Source organism: Limulus polyphemus, unplaced genomic scaffold (assembly GCF_000517525.1).
Source record: "Limulus polyphemus unplaced genomic scaffold, Limulus_polyphemus-2.1.2 Scaffold721, whole genome shotgun sequence".
NCBI classification, from domain to species: Eukaryota; Metazoa; Arthropoda; class Merostomata; order Xiphosura; family Limulidae; genus Limulus; species Limulus polyphemus.
The window spans coordinates 220227-243614 of record NW_013666331.1 but is presented as its reverse complement, the minus strand read 5'-3'; the positions used below and the strand labels follow the sequence as shown (position 1 = coordinate 243614).

Below are 23388 nucleotides of genomic sequence, written 5' to 3'. Positions count from 1 at the left end.
ATAATGCATAATTTCATTTGATAAACACGTTTACATTGAATGGTAATTTATAATCAGTCACAAGAACGTCGAATCTGAATCACTTGAAAAAAACACAGGGGTGCTTAACTTTTTTCCAGGTGTATATATAAAACCCTTTTAAACTGATAAATATTTATTTCTCTTGATAAAATACAAATTGACATGATCCGTTATGGAACTATGTAATTTGACATAGTCTTATGACAGTAAGATTTCAACAAGATTTTTAACGATTCCAATGAATATACAATATTAATGAGAGAGTTGTCACCATAAACCTTATTTCAGCATACATATTTCTTTTAGTGTTTTTAATACTAATTTGTAGCTCTTATGTTTAACCAGTTGATCTTTGTGTGTTCTAATTATCAAACTTGACTCATATGAACATAAAATTTATGTTGGCACATTAATTTGTAACTGATTTTCTATGTATGTATATGTGAAAAACATTCAATGACACCTTTATTTAGTTAGCCACTATTTCTCTGTATTTATAACAAATTACTAAAGGTATAATTCTGCCACAACTATGTTGGCTTTATAGTATTGTCTTTCAAGATTTATCTACAGGAATTAGTAAGATTTTTCATGATCTGTTATGGAACTATGAATTTGACATAGTCTTATGACAGTAAGATTTCAACGAGATTTTTAAGGATTCCAATGAATATACAATATTAATGAGGTCCTTGCATTTTCTTTGAGACTTGTGTAGTTTCATCAGTTGATGCTTTCTGTGACAGTGTAGTCCAGTTTGTTTCCTCATTTTTGTTGCATTTAAACAAGTGCATATGCATACAATTTCAGCATAGTAAACTATTGTTTATTTATTTTAAGAGTGTCATTACATTTATTGCATAATTGCAAAAATAGTGGGTTTTTATAACAAATTTTTATTAACAAACTAATTATTTGTATTCATCGGGAAAACTTTGTTAATACATTTGAATATTTACTCCGTGAAGTTCTGTTTCTTCACTTAGAAGTAAGTCATGATCTACTTAGCATATGCAATCATACATGAGTCAAAGACATTCTTCAGTACAATTACAATACAATACTTGTCCTTACATGTAATACCTGCTGTTATGTATTCATATTAACCCTTCTACTGCATGTGGGTGGATTCCACCCACCTCATATTCCCCAAAGTAAGCATAAAGTAGTTATGCTGTAACTTTTTAAAATGTACACATATCTTCACGAAATTTTGCCGATTATCAGTAAATGTTACAACGCATTTGTCCACAAAGTATCAGATTTTTTTCATTAAGTTTCAATAATTTTTAATTATCTACTTTTGTATTTTTTTTATTTTTGAATGTTGACTATCCAACACGCAAAGTAATTTAGATTTTAATATTGAAAATACCTTTATGTATCAGAAAATTGTCAAATTTCACATGTGAAATCTCTATAACCTCCTAATATCATCCAGGTAATTATCAAACGTTTTTTTTTAGAAAAAATTATAATTTATCTGTTATTTTCACTATTGTATCTCTGTATGGGTTTGGTTGATTCGACCGACCTCATAACCACCATAAAAAATAGAAAATGGACATAAATTATGGTTTTTCATTCTAAATTGACTACAAATTATAACAAGAAACTGTAAATGTTTAGTCTAAATAGATTAAATGTAATAAAATTATACATATGTATATAGCTATTATTTTCATTTTATTGACCTTTCAGCTGTGTCTGACTAACATTATAGATGTTGCAGTGATGCAGGACGTGTTCACTCGTGTTACCGTATCAAATAGTATAAAACTGGCCTTTACAAAGTGACCAGTTTTTGATTTTTTCTAATGGACCAGTATTTTGTGAAATACAATCACATTTTGGTTATAATACATTACATATGTGTGTGTATATATACATATATATATTACTATTTACAAATAAATTCTTAAATTCCAGTTATTTTTCTTAAAACATAGGACAGTAAATATAGAAGTATAGAAAACAATGATCTCTTCAACTTATGAAATTCGTACTCCTTTGCCGCTTGCTGTAATTTGCTGAGCCTTGTCAAATTTCGCACATGAAGAATGTATAACAAAATAATTTTTTTAGGTTTTATATATACATTTTGAAATAACAGAATATCATAAATTACTACATCAACACCACAGAATTCTAGTATAATTTATCAGGCTTAATAACTAAGATGTATCTGGGTTTAAAAAAACATAATATCTCAATAATATCTTACCTTACCACTTAATCTACCGTGAAAAGAAAGGGTTTCCCGCAAAATACCAGAGGCTCAGAAACCACGTATGAGATATTCTGAGCTTTCAATTGTTAATACACACATTATTGAGCAAAGCAGGTGTGTGTAAGCAAGTATCTTCAGAAATGAAAGAGGTGAGTGGAGACTCCTTGGTTGATTCATTAAATATAATAATATCATAGCAAATAGAAAAGATAGGAGGTTCTTATCTTATATTCTAGCTTGTCAATATCTATAATTTGAGTTTGTAATTTGTAAGAAACTATAGAGCTTTTATTTGGACTTCTGTCTATGATGTGTGAATAACCAATTGAAAGCTCAGAATGTCCCAATGTGGTTTTCTGAGCCTCTACAAAGTATTTATGCAGGAAACCCTTTTAGTCCATGGGCCAGATATGGTCACACTGCATACCCTTATAACAATATAAGACCATAATTCTTTGTTTCTTAGAGACTATTCAACAATAAAAAAGGTGTTACCTTTGTATTTGGACATCACAAACATCTAATTTGAACCAATACTACATTCAACATACCATATGACACACAAAAATCAATATTTAGGATTTTTTTAATATTTATTTTTAAATTAAGAAATTAACTAATGTATAATACTGAAACTTGATACCAAACTTATTGACATACATTCATAAAATAGTAGTTCAATAAAATTTTGAATGTAAGTCTACAAACGCGATGGCACGGCCTTTAACCCATGACCACAGAGTTACTTGGGAAAATATGAACTCAACTGAAGAATCCTGTCATGCTATCTTCATGTGTTTACACATTTAATCAGCTGATGAACCTAACCTTAACTCCTTGTAAATGCTGTAGTCCCTAATGTAGACATTAGTCTCAACAGTGAAACCTAGTAACATGTTGGAGGTTATTAGTTTTATTAGTCATTAATGACAGATCATGCAGTATAATGTCATCAGTATATTTCACAGAAGATTAAGAAATTTTTTACTTTTATAAAGTTTTTAATTAAGATATATTTTAGATCTTGACTTTGGGTCAGAAATTTACATGCCTTTCATAAAAAGTATATGTTAGGAAATACATGTTTTATGTAGTCAAATTGGCATGTTCTAACATTCTGTAACTTGAAAACAAGGTGTCAGAGCTTTTATGTTTGATTGAGAAACTAACAGGATAATTGGAGTGGCAATTCAAGTTCCAAAAAATTTTTCATCATGGTTCACTAATCATGAAACTTGCAACATGTTGGGATTTATTTTACCTTTAGAAGTGGCTTCTAATATCAGAAAATTAGAATTAATTTTATAAAGCATTACTACAACAGCTATGCCAATTCCTGATGTTAAGAAAACATGTAGGTTAAAAAAATCAATTAAAGACCAAATACAAATCCCTATAATCCAATGACTTTCTTCATCAGGATGAACTGGGGAAATGTTAATAACACTGGTGTAGAATTGAGATCTTACCAATGTTAAAGCAGCAAATAAAACTACATAGCTTATCTGAAGGTGAAAACTTCCTGAACAGGACTGATTGCTGATGCAACACATAATGGCCACCTTAGAACACCCAATGGAGTTGTGGCAAATGTCAGACAAATATTCATTGTTATTAGACGTAAAAATGTTCATAGAAGAATGCAGCACTAATCAGGTTGGCCAAGCATACTAAATTCCAACAATCTGGAAAATCTTGCATGAGACATTGACACTTTACCTGTATAAGACATGTCGAAGAGTGTGCTAGCACTCTCTATGTAGGGATGACATGGATGCTCGTATTAAAGCAATACAAAAGTCATCTGGGTTTTCTTCTCTTTAGGTCATCAGAAACTAAATATTAAGATATACCTAGCATATTCGCTCTATCTCCTGTGTATATGCAGCTTTATGGCTATCCAGAGCATCCCAAAGATGAAAACCGGCAGACAGCCAAAACCGAGATTATTTTCGTTCATCATCATCTTTCTTCAACAAGCCTAGTGCCTACTAGTTTTAGAAGTAACTATGATGTTTATCATCATTTCATAGAGCAAAGTCTTCATGGTCTTTGACTACCTATTTTATTATTATTCTATGTAAAATGTAAAAAAAAAAGAAAAATCATAATTCTAGTGTAAACGATGTTATTACTTCATGAAATTAGTTTTCTTATAGAAATCTCGTGTTCCTTTAAATGTAGGTGAAACAGGAGTTATCAGCCAATAACAGGTGAACATTAGATGACTGTAAGATGTAGAATATTCAATGCTTTGTATACTACAATTGGTGTCTGTAGGGAGCCAACCCCTATATTATATATTAAGTGAAGGAGTAAAAACAAAAAATATCAATACACACACAGGTCATCAAAAGCTAGGTAGGAAGAGCTACCTGGCATAGGCACTGTATCTCTGGTGTATATGCTGCTTTTCATCTATCCAGAGCATCCCAAAGTCAAACAGGCGAATAGCCAAAACTGAGATTTATCATTTTCATTCATTGTCATCTTTTTTCAACAAGTCTAGTACCTACCTAGTTCTAGCAGTAACTATAATTTTATCATTTGATAAAGCAAAACAGTCTTCGTGATCTTTGACTACCTATTTTATTATTATTATTATATGCAAAATTTATAAAGCTTTGTAATACTCTCTTTAACCTAGTAACCTATGTACACCATCTTATAACAAAAAAGTAAACAAGTAGTTGGAAAAAATGTATCACTAAATAAAAAACTGTGTAGGGGTGGCTACTGAACTTGAAAAAAGGAACCATACAAGATAGGAATGGAAATGGATATCACTTGATCCAACTAATGATCACATAGCAGACTAAACAGTCTCGGCTTTACATGGAGAATAAAATCCCTGAAGTACTGGATTCCTCACTGGCAAAACAAATAGAGCTAGAATTTCCAATTATACAGTGTTACTCTACTGTAAAATATTCCAAGCTTTCAATAGACAAAGTGGGGAAGCCAGTAATGTAGGGATTTTACTCTCCATGGGAAGTTGAGATGGCTTAGTCTGCTATGTGACCGTTAGCTGGATCAAGCAATATATCCACTTCCATTCTTATCGTGTTTGGTTCCTTTTCTCAAGTTCAGTAGCCATCCCACTTAGCTTTTTTATTTAGTGATAAATGTTTTTCCTAATGTTTGTTTGTATCACATATGAATGGCTTATGCAAGAACCAATGATGTTTGCTTAGACAATAACTCATAGAATGATAAGGCTCACTTTTCTCTCCATGGCTAGGTTCACACTTGTAGCAGTGTCATCTGGGGAAGAAGCAATTCACAAGACTGTGCAGTGGTTATTACATGATAAGATAGTTACAATGTGGATTGGATTCACAAGCAAGTTCATCATTCTGCCTTATTTCTTTGAGAATCCCATAAATTACAGATTTGCATAAGGCAATTTTTTTTCTGTTTGATTTTTCATCCTTAACCATTAGTTGGTAGTGGTCGATAATGATATATAGCTTTAGTGGCTTTGCCGTAACCCAAAAACAAATATAACACCCCTGTGGACAAAAGGATGGCAATGGAAATTGAACATTACATTCTTGAATTGCAAAAAGCCCCCCAATCACCAGGCCATATCAGCAAAAGGCTGAACAAACCTGAATTGATCAACAACAAAAAAGCATGCCTGTAGTAAAAATCAACTACACTAATTTTAATTAGTTGATTATATTTGTGGATCATGACACTGATAGATTAAGATGAACAACTGAAAATAATGAGAAACCATTATGGCAATGTTTTGATTGCTTTGATACTGGATGGTTGGAATAGTCAGAGAAACTAATTTTGATTAATTGATTATTTATCAGTGTTATGACACTGATCAGTTAAGCTGAACAAACTTGAATTAAGCAAAAATATTTATTAGAAATCATAATGACCATATTTTGATTACTTGGATAGTTGGAATAATTAGAAACACTGATTTCAATTAGTTGATTCTTTTTGTGACAATCAACTTAATCATCATTTTAATTAACCAGTTATTTTATATGATATGTATTGATGTAATTGTTGCTCATAGGTAATTGATTATGTCAATTAAACACCCAGCTCTAAAAAGCAATATTATTCTTTTGACTTTTGAAACCAATAACTTTTCAAAATAGATTCAGTTACCTCATTCAGTTTTAGTCACAAATAAACACTAAACAAGAGATTTCAAACTATTATTCGTGATTTTACCTTTTTCCTTACATAAGTTTGTCATTTATGGACATTTCCAACTGATTCATGTTCAGAACTTTACAAAAAGCCCTGTACTACATTTCCTGTTTTTAAAAATCCTTTTGAATTATGAAACATTCTTCTCAGTGTCACTTTAGTATCTTCAGCAAATCTAAACATTTTTCAGGCAGTATTATGTATCTTTTAAATTCAGTAAATCTTCAAAAGATACTCGTGAACAATATCCAAATCCTTATAAACAACACATCTTAAACTACTAATAATATATTGAATATTTCTCTGTCTTTATGAAAACCAAAACCATAGTGGAAATCTTTTTAAATTTCAGGTATTTCCTCAGCATTTAGAAATAAAAGGCACCCTTTTACCTTATCTCTTCGAATTGTTAACCTGGCTCTTGAACAGTGATCTTTCTGTTTTCACCATTGCTGATTACAGAGTACCATTATCCTCTGTTTTTTGTTTTTCCATTTCTATCGTGTTTTTACCTGTCTTATTATTTACCTTTTGTTTCAGTCCTTTTGTCTCCATTATCCTCCTCACCACACACCCTTACTGGATTGGGATCTTAATGTTGTCCTCCACACCTATCACTTCCTCCTTTCAAACCTCTGGCTTCTTGTTCTTTGTATCACCTCCCCTTGAAAACCTGTTTCTTCCTCCCCTTAGAAAGTGGACATCGATGGTCGAGTGTGTTTGCCCTCAATGTCTCTCTCATCCTGATCACTTCTTCCTCTGTAAGACCTCTGCCCATAATTTCCCATATCCCCATTCTGATTCAGGTCACCTCCTGTGTTCGGGTAGGGCTCTACTGTGTTATGTGGCTCACACAGCTCCCTTCCATGGCTCTTGATGACAAAACCTTGTTGAAACGTTGTACATTTGCTGTTATGTTAAACTTTTATTAAAGTTTTTCTTCATTACCCATTCAAGCCGTCTCCAAGCATTATTAACTCGTATGTATAGCCTATCCTTCCTTTTCTCCTGACTCTCGTTGCTTTTTCTGTGTCTCCTCACATCAGATCCAGAACCTCACAATGTCCTTGATTGCTTGTTTTCATCGTCCTTTAGAGGAAATAATTCAGGCTGGCATGTGGACACTTGTATCCCATTATCTCCATCATCTGGCAGTCTCCTTTTTAGCCAGATACTGTGTACCTCCTGTCATCATCCAACATTTATTAGTTGATTTGTGAGTGGGTAATTGTTTTTTACTAATATAATTTCCCAGAGGTCTCATTGCACATATTTCGTACCCCACTCTGTGGCGAGTGGTGCCCATCCAGATATTCTGATTCTTAAATCTGCACCATTTGACCTATCAGGTCTATAACGCTCACTGTTGAGAAGGGGTGTTCTGCAAGACTGCTTGTAGTTTCATCCTCACGGTACTTTACTTCATAAATATGTTAATCCTGGACTGTTCACTCATGGACTAACATGAGTAAAGTGGAACGAGGTTGCTGCCCATCCCTGCTGATCCTTCAGTTGTATAAATTAGGAATGGTCTGGTTTTCAAAATATGGCTATGTGGTCACCCATTGCACTTTCTCTGGTGATGCATTCTTTTTGATTCTCCAGTGCATTTTTTCCCCTCCTTCCAGTGGAGTATGGGAGTTCTTACTACTTACCAGCTCCTAGCTGCTGGGGTGGTGGACCTTGGAGGCTTCCTCCTAAGTGTACTTATTTCCACTCAGTTGAGAGTAAGATAGTGGTGTTCTGCCAGTGGAGACGATGTGACTATCCTCCTACCGCGGGTCTGATGTTCATTTCCGGGTGCTATTCGATTTTGAATGAATTTCTTCATCGCATAGCAGTTCACCACTCTGGCTGGGAATCATCCTTCCTATCTCCACCTGGATGTCAGTCCCCAGGTGACTGGTGTTGATTGGAGCTGGACTGGCCAACATGAGCCCTCAAATGTGAGTGGACTTGGACCCTCCTCCGACCATGGGCTGGATGATACATTCCCAATGCCCCATGGTTCTGGACTAGAGTTGACCCTGCACATTACAGTTCCACCATCGTACCATCATCTGGATGTTAGTTCCCAGAGGGTATGGGTGTTGGTTGGGTTGGATATGCACATAAGATGGCTTGGGTTCTTAGAATGGAAGTTCTAATTTTCATCTGTTTCCTGGGTCCAAGGTGAATGGTAGAGGACCCTCTTGCTACTTTGGGCTTGTTAATATAATTCCAGTCCCGCTGGTTTTGGACTGGCCTTGACCTCCCACTTACGGTCCAATGTGCCCTTGCCACATTATACCAAGAGTAGTTTCATTTCTTGGATGTGCCTCTTTTCCACCCCTTTTCGCGACACATTCTTCATTCATGAGTGAAGAGTATATCTAGTTCAGATGTAAAGTCTCTCCCACGAGTGTGTTTCCCTTACATAGAGTTGGCACACTCCATGAATACCCTTCAGACTACTTCTGAAGGGGGATCATCTAGGTAATTTTACACCAGCGCATCCACTTCAGCAATGTAGGATTCTAGCTGTTTCTTGAAACGATCTAAGATGTATCAGAAGTTGCTGGGTAAATAATTTGGATAAATTATAATAAAGAATAAATTGACACGTCTAAATGAAACCTTTTTCTAAATTATAATAAAGAATAAATTGACACGTCTAAATGAAACCTTTCTCTAGTTTATGATCTGCCACATTTCGAGCAGACGCCCTTCGTCAGGCGGTAAAGACCGTGTTACAATGGAATTAGGCTCAGAAATAATTGTTAAAAGGTAAAATAATACAAAGATTCTAATTACACACGTTCAACGTGGAGCACGGTGACAAAAATACTGATAAAACATATATACAATCATTAAGCAGTTGGTCCGCTGTATAATATCGAATAATGAATTCATCGAAATGTCATAATATTATTCATATACCTAAATTAATTTAGGTTACTATATGGTGAAGTAAAACGGACTCAAAACCCCATACATATGATAAAACCATTGATTAAAGTTATTACATAAATATTTTTAAAATTAGCGAGAATATGTAAGAAGTAAAGTTTGACTTACAAATATCAATACAGGAAAATAATCAAGAAATTAGCAAAATAATAACTCAAGGTAAGGTAAGGTTGAAGGAGGACATTTAACCAGGTTTGGTTTGTAATGAATTGCGCGCAAAGCTACATGAAGGCTATCTGCGCTAGCCGTCCCTAATTTAGCAGTGTAAGAGTAGAGAGAAGGCAGCTAGTCATCACCGCCAACTCTTGGGCTACTCTTTTACCAACGAATAATGGGAGTGATCGTAACATTATAACGCCCCCACGGCTAAAAGGGGCGAGCATGTTTGGTAGAACGGGGATTCGAACCCGCAGATTGCGAGTCGAGCACCCTAACCACTTGGCCACTTACTTGAAAGAAGATCTTTCGTTTATTTACCTGTTAATCCTGGTTAGATCTCCCTCTTCGACCTTACCTATACGAAAGTATTTTCTTTCCCATAATTATTTCCGTGAGTTATTATTGTATTTTACTAGGCTATTATTTTGCGAATTTATATTTATTATTTTCCTGTGTTTATATCTGTAAATCTAATTTTAGTTCTTCTAATTACTTCTTTTCCATATTCTTGCTAATTTTAATAATATCTATGCAATAAGTTCAATGTTTTTATCAGTGTTTTTGTCACTGTGCTCCACGTTGAACGTGTGTAATTAGAACCTTTGTATTATTTTATCTTTTAACGATAATTTCTTATCTAATTCCATTGTAACATGTTCTTTAGTGCCTGACGAAGAGCGTCTGCTCAAAACGTCGCACAAAATAAACTGGAAAATGTTTTCATTTAGACGTGCCAATTTATTCTTTATTATCACTTATCCAAGTTTTTCTTCTCACATCTTGCAGAACGACGCTCATTCAATAATTTTTAGGTAAACAATTGTCAAGGCTGCCTTTGAGACCGAAAGGACAAATAGACTGGTTCACAAACAAGTTTCATGTGCGTAATACAAGTTAATAGGAAAGTACAACGATAAAGAATGTGTTTTTTAAGTTAAATTAATACATATGAATTGTAATTAATTTGGGTCATGATGAAATGGGGTAATATATACTTATTCAAAAAATTCAAGTACAATGACGCGTGTAGAAAAATGTATTTGACAAAAGTTGAATTATCGACTGATAGTTGATAATTAGTCAGTAATGTTGTTGGTCGAGTTCTTTTGAGTTATTTGCTAATAAATAAATAATGCAAAGTTCAGTCCACTTAATGATAACTACAGCGTTTCACAAACTAAAAACTATCGTTGAACAGTCGCTCAGTTGCCAATTTTCTAAATACTCAATATCTTCTTCAGAAAGCGTATTTAGCATTCATGAAATTGAACAGAGAAACCGATTAAAATGGAAACACTTGCTAATTTAAAAGTCAATCAAACACTGTTACATACTCACTAACCAATCAACAATGCCTTCTAAGCTCGCGTAGCTGCTAAGAAAGGTAAATACAAGGTTTATCCTGCAGATCATTAGATCATATAAAAAATTCGATTTTTTCAAAAGGTCTTGTGTCCTGGTGAACCCCCCCCCCCCCTCCTCCAAGCAAAAAAAATCCTGGATCTTTTCCCCAGTCTTGATATTGTAGCTTATTATGAATTGTGAAAAGGTTCTTAGTTCTGGGAATGTTATCAAATTACTGAGAATAGCACAAAACAAATAATTAGTATATCATTTATTAAAGTTTTACAAAATTATTTTAAAAAACTTAATTATTACTGTTTAAAAAATGGGTAAAAAGAGTTGACAAAATCCATAAACGTACAACATAGTCACTATTTACAACAATCATGTTATTAGAAAGAAATGAATATATATTTAGATCCCTTACTTTGTTTTCATTTGTAAAAGAAGAATTATATTGTAACTTTATGTAAAAACTAGTTTTATTTTAAAGCACTAAAACTTTCAGGTAACGAGGTATATAAACACGTTAAAACCGATAAAAATATACAGAAATAGATAACACTTCTATACTTTGGTGTGCCTTATGATATAATACCTAAATTAATTTTGATCCCCAAAATGCATAAAACAAAAGTTATAGGTTTATTGCCGGTGCTAAGAAAGCTATGGCTGAGGATTTGTCGATTCAAGTAGATACTTTTCTGAAATGTCAAACAGATACTGTGATATTATCAAAGAAAGAACCTATATTAATTCATTCATTTTTTAGGGAATTTAGTTTATTACGTTCTTTTCTTTCACTCGTAAGTTCTTATATTTGATAAAAAAAAAATAGCGTCTCAGCCACGATGTCCATCATATCTGAGACAGCCTGATCAGCCCTGGTATTGGATGAAAGGCTTCGTCGACACCGGATATAGCAGGTATACTGTGGTTAACATATTATATTCTTTACTTTTATTCAGAATTTCTTATAATAAGAACAGTACAAATGTCTATAGAAAAAGGGGGGGATATGCCCTACAACAGTGTGTTTAAGTCAAAATGATATAAAATTTAAAATACTAATTGCAGTTCTCCAGGAGACTAGCTTAAACATTTCAATATATTCTACAGTTAGATTAATTTGCAGAGATTGGAAAATAACACGTGCTGCACTCGACAAAGTCGGATGATTTAAAGATCATGCAACAAAGAAAAAAGCTTCATTGGATTATTTATTGTTAAAGTGAGATTTACATTAAAGCCTTTCGTCCTCTAGCTGAAGTTCCAGGAATATGAATAGGTACAAAAGAGGTATAGCTTTTAAAAACGTATATATTAGACAGATGACTCCCCGAAAAGGTTAATCCGTTAAACATTTCAACTGGACGAATAGCTGCAGGAACAAACGCCGCCGTAAATTACTATTGATGTCAAATTCTCTCATTGAAGTTGTATATTCAGAGCAAAGTAAATATTGCAACTAATTTCCAGTGAGTAAATTAAAATAGAAAGGCACATCAGCATCTGATTTTAACGATGATTGTAGCAAGCTACGTAATAATTTTCTGTGATATATCATGTTTACATATGGCTGGTTAAAAATAGAAAGGAAATGTTTAAGTCTAATTGCGTCATTTGCAAAAATCATCATATTAGCAAAACAAGTAAACGTTGGTTCCGTATTGTCCGTAAATAACAATGAATTTAAAACCTGCCTTATTTAATTACCACTAGGTGGCAAAACCGTAACAAGGGTCTATGTGACGTTAGAGCGCTTGCGTAGGCAACCTACACAATAGATTTATGAAGTTCGGCGTCTGTGAGACTGTGAAGACCAATAATTTGTTTTGCAAATTATCATATTTATAAGGACTATGGGTAAGTGAAATATAAAAAAAAATTGCAAAGCTTCGTAAACAAGCATTTTACGTAGTTATTTCATATAATTATGTTTTCTCTGAAAATGTAATCACGTTTTAAGTCATTTATAAAACATTTTGGTTCAAAGCTGCCATGCTTTCCCGCCATTCCTCGAGTTTCTCTTCTTCAACAGTAATTTTCTGAACAAAATAAATAATTATAATGTTTTTGAGGCTGTTGCAGTATTCTTGGATGATAATAAAGTAATCCGTTGATATAAATGGCTGTATTGTCGTTTTTCTTTTAAGTAAACATGGTGTGTGAATTCGTACTCATAAAATGGGGGATCTGCCATTGCTCCCCCAAAGATAAAGCAGGCAAAGAAAGGAAGCCAAATGTAAGGTTAGAACAGGCCTATTAAATCCGGACCAGTTATCGTAGTCGTAACAATAAGTATGGCGCTCTAGACCAATCAGAAGATTAGTTGGAATTCGGCAAATGTCGGCTGCAAGGACCGTTCATGAAAGTATATTAGATTTGATCAAAGCGTGAAAATTTGAAACTTAATTTAGCCAAATCCAATCGGTGTAGTTATAATCCCAGAAACTTGTTTTAGGGGAAATATACTGTGTAAATTATATTTAATCTCATTAGAATTTCTTAAAGCAAAACGTTACAACTTGCACTGTCAAAACTAAAGGAGTACTATGCCTAGCCATTCATTATTACTATTAGTGAGACTATCGATGCAGTTACTAACAGTAACAGTGTAACTTATGTTTGATTCTTGTCTTGGAATAACCTAATTGTATGACTTACAAGTCGTAATACTAGTAATTAATCTTTAATGGGTAGATGTGTGTTGGGTATACTGTACATATTGTAACAAAAGGCCAAATAATGAGCAAACTTGAATATTAGCAAATGTAACTGATGCTATAACTTACACTGGTACTTAAACTTAAATATTTTTGTGTAAGTTTTTATATTTCACCTTATAAGATACAATTGTGAAACTCTTAGCAAAATAGCCATGAAAGTGTCTTTAACCCTTACAAAGAATTTTAGTATTGTACAAAACAAGATATACAAAGTTTGATTCCTATTGTCATGTTTGACCACACTAACCAACATATGAGAAAATGTAGGTAGGAGAAAAGCCTACCAAGGAAGCCATAAAGTACATATGTTTGTATATTCATGGGTGTCTGCAGAATGTATTCCAGGTGGGGGCCTGCCATTGCCTTGAAGTTTGAATGTGATTTTCTAGCTGATTATGGTTTATTTATGTACATCTAATTTCATCATTTATATTCAAATAGTATTGTTTTCTAATACATTTGTAATAAATTATTCAAATAGCTTTTCTTCTGAAATTTCAGGTAGGGAGCAAGTGTTCTCTTGCCCCATCCTGCAAATGCCCATATATATTTGTATATTTTAATAAAAACTAGCATAAAGTAAGTTTTATACAAAAAAAAAACATGGATGTAGGCTTCTTAAGCAATCAAGAGAATTATTATTCATCTAAGTATCACAGTGCTGTCTGCATAAGTATTGCTGACTCAGCAAATATGAATGATAAACAATCACTGTAGCACATGCTTCTGCTTCTTGACACACAAGGAAATAACAAATGTAAATTTTCAAATGTATTAATATGTTATTTTATAGTTCTTTAAACAAGTATATTTAACCTATATAAAATGCCATTTTGATAACGCAAGTTTTAGTATGCCCAAAATATAAATGCATACTCTAATAATCACAACAAACTAAATGTGTATATAATAGATTTTGCTCTCTCTTCTTTCTCTCTTAAAGTCAATGTTTAAAATGTCTGAGATTGTGTATAGATGACATTTTTGGTTTCTGAATGATTTAATAATAGAAGTATTAGCAAAAAGGTTTAATAAAGATGACAGAAAATATGTTGTAGCTTGTTGTAAACCATTAAAAAACATTCAGATATGTTTTGGCTAAAACTATAGGATTTCTTAAGTTGTTTATAAATTATAAGTAATAAAATTTTTTCACCATAAAAAAAAAAAGTCAGTTCTGCTTTGATATTTTCTATTAGGATTTGAATTTTTGACAAGGAATTTTTATTTTAAGAAGTAACTTTCTTTTAAGTTGTAACTCTTTTGTGGTGTTTTTTTCATGTTGTTTTAGTGCTTTCTTTATGTTAACTGAATCTTTTACTTTTGAAGTAGATACAGTTGTAAGTGTTTTTCTATGAATTTTTCTCATTCTAGCTATAATTCTGTTAAATGTGTGAAAACTTTAAAATCAACATAAATAGCAATAAATCCGGAGCTAATTTCCAACAACACTTGTTGTATTTAAGAGCATTTAGTTATTAACCTTTGTGTGTTGAGTACCAGATAGCAATCTTATGTGTTGCATTGCTAGGAGTAGACCCCTGGTGTGGAAACTGACAACCTCACAAAAAGGTAGAAGAGAGTTTCTTATCTGATTGGCAGTAGCCTACTGGTTCTCTGCTGTCTTATTGATTCCCCAACTTTTGCTTTCCATATCTACATCATACAGTACTTATTTTCCAATAGTATTATTCTTTCATAATATCAATATAGACCTTGCATCTTTGCCATTTTTTACCTTACTAGTGCAGAGGAGGTCTATATCTTGCTAGTTGAGGTGGACTAGATAAAGGGGCTTCTTGTCAGTTTTATCATTTAACTTTATCTCTGTATGGTCTGGCACATATACTTACACAAGTCTTACCATGCAGTTGCTTTTTGGCATCTATCTGGGGATCACCACTGTGAATTTTATGCAGTACTGCCTGTGAATCAGTTGCAAATACGTTGGTTGTTTTGTCACTGATTTTAGCAATCCAAAGGATAGCTTGCTTTATGTCTTCCAGCACCATCCTTGTTGGAAGCTTGAATGCCCCACTGGAATGTTGTTGCTTTATGTGAGATTATGAATGCCCAACCAGTTTTCTCACTTTCTTTGTTGTAGGAACCAGCTGTGACAGGTGATTGTCCACCAAGGTCTTTATAACAGCCTTTTTCCGACTCACCTTCTTCTTAATCTATATTTTCTGTCTAGGCTAATTTCCACAGATCCCAGTGGCATTAGATGTTTACTCCACAAGATAGAGATCTGAAATCTTGTGGCAACAAATTATCACAATGGTGACTGTATAGCAACTGTCCACCATGACTGTTTCTTGGATTCCCATTTAGACAACCCCCTGCTTGAAGTTGTTGTGGAGCTAGAATGTCCCAATTAAAAAGGGCAAATTGTTTATTATTAATATTATTTATTTTACTTAAACTCAAATGAACTGGTGAACCAATAAGCTAGAGGCAGATTTTTATATCATGTGATGAGCATGCAGCTTAGTGACCACAATTTTCTTGATAGTTTACAAAACAATTTAAGTGATATTTGCAGTTGAAGGTTTCTAGAAAAGGTACTTTATCATACTAAGAAACCAAATGATTTATTTTTGTATAGACAGTTCTGTATTTTATTTCTTCAAAAACTTGTGTACTGTTGTCACCCTAAGATGCATTTTTTGATACAGTTTTTTGACTGCTTGTATTTGTTCTATTTGCTGTTTATATAGATATTTACATGTGTATGTATACCAGTTTTATGTTGGACTGATCAAAAGTTGCTTGGAACAGACTATTTAAGTAATGTTATGCTCCATTCTTCTATAGCAGAATACGATTACCAGGGAATGGCACAGCACCAAGGTATGTCACCAGATGGAAACTCATCTAGTATCCATCCTTCAATGGCTCAACTTGCAATGTTACCAGCAGGGCTGAATTTAACAATGAATACTGCTAATCAGTTAATAGGTGCAGGGTTACAGGGATCACCTTTTTCAAACAACAGTGCTCCTCGTCACTTCCCTCAAGGAACACCGCTGATGGCATCTTATCCAGCTGGTAGAGGTGGTGGTGGAAAGATGAAGAAGAAGCCAAAAGTGAATAAAGATGGCATTCCTGCTCCAAAACGTGCCACCACTGCATACATCAACTTCACTCAGTGGTATAGAGAAGAGATGAAGAAATCAGGAAGACAAGTACCTCGGGTAAGTTGAGAGAGGAAACATTAGGAGTATTATACCCTCTAGTGTGACTTGCTTTTCAGAACTAAAATAAGTTAACTGTCATTTGTATCCATATTCAAGTTTATTTCTCAGTATAGTAATTTTTTTAGAAATTTTGATAAAGGCTTGGTTGATTTAAGTCTTGCCTTTAATCTACCCATTGCTCTTTCAGAAAAATAATTAAATAATTTATAACTTGTTTTATAATAGAAATAAAATAAAAACAATAAGGAGATAATAAAAAAAGAATTACAAGATCCCTACTAGTTACAAAGGATGAAATTTGGCAGGACTTGAGATTTAACAAACAAACTGTAAAGCATAAATTCTTTTATCATTTAGCAAAAACAAGGAGTAGGGAAATGAACTACATATTAAAGGCTGAGAAGAAGATTAAAGGAACTATCTATAAAGTTCAGTTCTAGTTTATAGACCATAATGGCCAGAAATCCTTGAACTCTTAATTAAGACTTTCATTTATCAGGAACACAGAAAAGATTGATTTGTTAGAACAACAGAATCACACTAGCATTGAGTGTGCCTGAATACATGTGTGTTTTTGTAATTGGAGAAAGAAACATGTCCAGAAATCCTTTTCCTGAGACACCTGGTTTTTGAATTAATAGTTAATTTATTATTATAGAAATTTGTAAAGTAGAGCACATTCCTGTGGCTTTAGAAAGTAAAAACTGAGGCTGGATGGGAATTTAGCCATTCAACTCTCTTTATTGACCAGTACTTTAACTAAGTTATTGTGTCTCCATTCACATATTTTTTGTCTTTGCTTTATTGTTTAGTATGAAAGGAACTTGGCAGGACTCAGTTATGGTGATAGATGATTAACAGTAAACAACTAAAGTGATTACGATATAGAACAAAAACTTGTTTAATTTCTTTTATCTCATAGGCTTCACATATATGCAGGTCAGTAGGAGTGTTACGGAATTAGGGGACTTATTGATCCATCTAGTGCATCCCATCCACTAAACTTTAAAATAGGAATAAGACATTCAAAGCCAGACTTTATCACTGAAATATTTATCAAGCCTCCTTATAAATTTACTGCATCCACCACATCTGAAGGCAACCATTTCAAAAGAGCAAACACACTGTTAGAAAAAATGACTATTTAAGCTGAAGACTACTCTTTCCCTCACAATAGTAGATATGATAAATAAACTTAGTGTTCCAAGAATTGTTTAATCTTGAAGTCTAAGTTCAAGAAAGGTCCAGTTCAATCTAAACTTTGATCAATGTGTAGATTGAACTGGGCCTCCCTTAAACTTAAACTTCAAGATTAAACAATTCTCGGAATGCTAAGTTTATTTATTATATCTGCTATTGTGTGGCTATATAATGCGAAGAACTGAATAGTGTCCAATGACATTTTTTTCTTCACTTCACTAACCCAGTGTGTAGGTTTTTCTCATAGTTTATTACAAAGCACATTCACTCCAACAATATGGTTGACTCTTTCCCTGCCAAAATTTATACTTGTGTCCCCTGAGCCCTACTGTTCTTACCATAAACCCTATTGATACTAGTAAGTAAAAGTGTGTACACCTTGACCTGTTTTTATTTTATTTGTTTACATAGTTATATACAAAATTTTATCAAACTCCTTTATTATCAATATATGTTGGTAAACTTAGCATCAAAACATAGTTAATAAATTAAATTTTAATATCACAAGCTTTAATTTCAAAAAGATACATATGTAAATAAATTCTCTATCTTCACTTGTCTATATCACATTACTTGTTCAATCCCAATTTAGATATCTTTTCCACTCATACTTGAGCTTCTTCATTGTAACACAAGTTATTACAAACTTAGTGTTGTTTTTTCTAAGACAGTTTAACTTAGCCTCCAGTCATCTGGATTTACAGAAACATAAACCATGCTTCTCTGACGCTGGCTAACAGATTATTTATAGCTAATAGAAAGAGAAGATTTTAATATACTGAATTACAAAATAGGTTAACTCATTCTCACAATAGCTTTTAGATTATTCAGCCTACAGATTCAAAGTTGCTCTTACTGAGATTACCTGAACCAAATAAGGGAATTAGATGCATGCTCTGATTGCTTAGTTATAATTCTAGTGAAATCATAATAGTTATGGAACATTGTATTCTTGTGAATTTTATTATTTTGTGTTCCTATTTGAATATGTAAAGAACTAATAATAACCCTACCAAAAATTAGGTTTAATTTTAATTCAGACATTGACTTAAAAAAAAAGTACAAGACCCACACAGAAATACTAATGTGCCAGCACATGGACTGCTAAACTTTAATTATTGGCCTTAAGAGTCATTTCCACATTAATAAGCCTTTTAACTACATATCAGGATCTGTCATTTACTGTATTATTGCAATATATGTATCATATTGTGCATTGATGAGACCAGTTGTGAAATTTGTGATAGATTTCATGAAAATAAAATATATATATAATCAATTTAAATCTTGATCTTTCAGTCCCAAAACATTTTTGAGATTATAAATACAATTTATCACAACTTAAAATAGTCCTCATTTACACTTTAAGAACCCTTTCTCCATCTGGCTTAATTGAAAAATTTATATTCTGTAATAGTTCTTTATTCTCATGCATTTTTTATCCATATCTACATAGTTCATTAATTTGTTTTATAATTTACTCATTATTTTATTGAGAATTTTATATAATAACAATTTATCTTTAAATTAGACTATCTTTGCACTTTTAACATATCCTCTTTTTTCCTACAATAATGCTTTGGGCTATCACAGTATGAAATGCCACGTTCCATGTTACGTACATGTTTACATTATTGTTATTGTTTATCATTTTAATGGCTTTCATTAGCGACTGTTAAACGTCACCTGATGCAGGGTTTAGTCTCAGTTGTTGAACAAATCACCTTCTATATTAACATCTTTCTACTGTTACTATTTTCTCAAACTTCTGAAAGTTTGGTTATGCAAAATCTATTGCATTAGTTTGAAAGGCAAGGTTTCTGTTTCCCCAGGTCAGCTCTGAGGTTGTGAAGGCATGTTTGGCTCTCAATATTCTTGGTTTAGTTTGTTGTCAAAGTCTTCTAGCTTTTGTGTGAGTCTGTTGTATACCGTCTTTGATTGTTCTCTGGTCTTTCTCATTACCTAATCCAATACATATGGCTTAGTTAGTTTTTATGTATTGACATGTCACATTTTCATAGAATCTCTGGATGGTGTTTGCACATTTCTGGTGTTTCTCATTATTGTAGCAACTACATGAGGCTGTTCTATCCATTGTATCAAGTGATTTTTAGTAGCTACAAAACTTGCTTAGAGCAATGATATTCAAGGGATACCATTTGATCTATGGATGATTTCTACTGTCTGAACCCTTGACTGTTCTTGTCATAGCCAACTTTACTATTTTCTTTTATCTGTCTAGTATAATACATCTGTAATTATAGACTAGAAATCAATGAAGTAAGACTAACTGAGTGCCAATTACTTGTACATTGCCAATCTCACCCCCATCCAAAAAAAATCTGATATTAGCTGCTCTTCATTCTGTCAACAACTTATCAATTTTAATGGATTCACTCATTTCTAAGGTCAGCATCCATAAATATGATCTTTTGTTGTTGTTTTTTTATTATCCTAGATAAAGTATTATCTGGCCCAGATGACTTATCTTCCTTCAATTTTTCCATCGTTCCAGCTTAATCCAAACTTCATTTAAGGATATCACATAATCTTCTAGATGTGGATTCCACTATATATCATCTCTAGTAAAACAAAGAAAAGAAGCATTTGGATGATCAGTGAGCTTGTAATCATAAAAATAAACCTTCTATCTTCATTTTTCAAAGGTCCAACTCACATTCTAACATTTTTTTCCAATTAGCTTAATTTTTACTGGTATTTAACATTTTCAATTTCCTAATATCTTTTTTAACCACTTCTATTGTACTAGCCTCCTGGCTTCCATTCTAGCAGTGTGTTTGAATTTGTTTATATATGTTAAGCTTTTCTTTAATTTTCCATTCGATTTCCTTTGTAAGATCTTTGTGTTTAAGTTTGGCATTTATCATTTGTATATTAACCTGAACAAAGTTGCTTTGTATTTGTAGTAATTTACTCCTAACTCTTTTCCACTGCAAACAAGTATTTCCAATCAATAGCCTATTCCAATTAATGCGAAATAATTTATTTTTCATTGCATCAAAGTTAACTGTTCTAAGATTTGAAACTAAGGTATTTTTAAACTTGAACTTCATTTTTAATTTGCTCCAAGTAGGTAGCTTACTCTTATTAGAAGTTAACATTACTCAGACTGTAAATGGGTAGAGGTCGAAATGCACATGTCATGGCCTTTTACAGAGTTACATTCAAAATTTAACTAAACTTTATTATCAAAGTATGTCAATAAACTTGGTATCAAAACATTTATAATTCAAGTTTTAATATTATACAAGTTTTAATTCTATAGGAAATATTTAAATAAATACTTAATCTTCACTTCTACCTTTCAAATTCCCCTTTTCAGATTTTATTTCTAACCCTTTCAGATCTTCTAAGTTTCCCACAAATTACACACTTATACTATAGGTATTCTCAGACTAAAAGTAAATTTCTAGTCTCAAAGCTTCCTGCTTTACTGAGATATAACCAAAAAAAAAGATTCTGATTTCGATTTTTTGTTAAGACTAGATTATTCAGCCAACAGATTTTCAAAATTTTGTCTCAGTTTCTTCGTTTAGTTTAGTTTAATTTGACCAACTAACAGAATTTTTATTAACCCATTTATAGTGATGTTAGAAAGCCAGTTAATTATAGTAACTTAGGACATGCTGTTCTTCATGCTTGATAGTATTTTGTACTCTAAACTGCATATTTGAATTTTTTAAAATAATTTGAGACAACACCAGCATTACAAAAAAAGTGCTTAGTGGACCTCTAGGACTTCATTGTCGAGAATACAAAAACTTGAAAATGCAAATACAAAATTTCTTGTTTCTTATGAATATATTCTATTTATTGTTATACAAGTATCTAAAATATAACAATTTTAAATACAAAAAATTCTCTACTAGGAATGCACTTGAGCTGTTTGTAATTCAGTACTTTGTTCATCATAAGTTGCACTAAACTCTTGCCAGGTAATTTATTGCTTTATTATGCTAGATTAGCAGTTAGACACAGTTCAAAGAACAATTCAACAACAAAATTCAATGAAATCACTTGTGAAAAGGTTAGAGCTCTGAAACTGTTAGGATAAATAATTGTAATTGTCTGTTATGATCTGCAGTCATTCTAGAAAAAATAATAATTTTTAACTTCTGCTAAAAATTATTATTGGGGTTGAAAAAATAAGAGATTAAGTATGAAGTTTTACTAGAGAACTTTTGTTATTCATTTAGAAGCTCTTAGAGATTATATAAGTGAAATATGAAAACTGTAAGATGTAACATTTGAAATTTTGATTAACACCTGCCACTCGAGCCAGCCCAACATCTTTTAGTACTGAGGCCTAGGAAGGTCATTTTGGAAACTGGTGATTTAGGGTTATTTCAATAGGTTTCAATAAATGAAGCTTGGCACAGCTTCTAAAACAACAACAACCAAAACTAAATATTACTGAAAATATAACATGATGTAATCTCTATGGATTATATAATGGTAGTACCATACTGGGCATTATATTATCCTTCTTATATTCACTCTTCATTCTAGAAATGGCATTTTTAATTTAAGAATCACAAGGGACATCATCTTGTAATGCTTTAACTTCAACACTGTATCTTTGGTCTTTACTGTGCCATTAGTTTCACAAAGTTTTGAAACTAATGATTTCTTATATATATGATTCTAATCCCTCTTTTTGAAGATAATGATACTGTTGTGCCCATTTTTTTATGTTTTGTTGTTGATGCAGTAATCAATTGCCAAATATCCATTTCAGCTGGTATGTAAAATTGATTGGGATATTTTCAAGTAAGTTCTTTCCTTATCCAATCTGGACCCACAGTTTAGCTTAATCGCTACACTTAAACCATCACATTCACAACCACATCTAGAAAATTTCCAGCGTGTTTCATTGCTATGTCATTTTACTTTACATTTACACGTTAACTTCTCCATGTTTATCCACATGGTCTTGGGTCAAGTCACAGGACTATTCCAGCAAACTAGATCTCAAAAATAGTGCCAAACGTCTTCTTTTTGTCTAAACAAAACAACCAAAATCTTTCCAGAATGACTTTTTTTTTTTACGGGAATCCACATCAAGATGCCAGGCTGGCAAATGGCAGGTGTTAAAAGTATACCCAATGATGTGAAGGTACACTTAGTAAGTTCAGAATTACAGTAAATGTTAATTCTTCACTACTGGCTCAGACCAACCCAGTGCAGGTAACAAAAATCAAATCTAATTATACAGTGGTCACTGTCTACCATATGATCCCTCCTCGGCTTTTTCAATAATGTCATTGTTATTGATTAATAGTGAATCCAAAATAACATTATCTCTATTTTGTTCCATAACTAATTGATGGAGAATACTGTACTGTACTAATTGTAAAGA

General features: G+C 32.7%; 1 protein-coding gene across 4 annotated transcripts in view; it reads left to right on the top strand.

The window, feature by feature from the left end:
- The window catches only part of LOC106460163 (intrastrand cross-link recognition protein-like), a 68779-nt gene that overhangs the window by 21771 nt on the left and 23620 nt on the right, over positions 1 to 23388 (top strand). Inside the window, exons 1-2 of one of the 4 annotated variants that reach the window (XM_013919850.2) lie at positions 12661 to 12748; positions 16426 to 16805. In XM_013919850.2, coding sequence (XP_013775304.1) covers positions 12745 to 12748; positions 16426 to 16805 — 384 coding nt within the window. In that variant the 5' untranslated portion in view covers positions 12661 to 12744. Of the gene's footprint in view, positions 1 to 12660; positions 12749 to 13199; positions 13257 to 16425; positions 16806 to 23388 lie in introns of those variants that run through there. The other 3 variants (XM_022386816.1, XM_022386815.1, XM_022386817.1) reach the window with 3 other exon arrangements.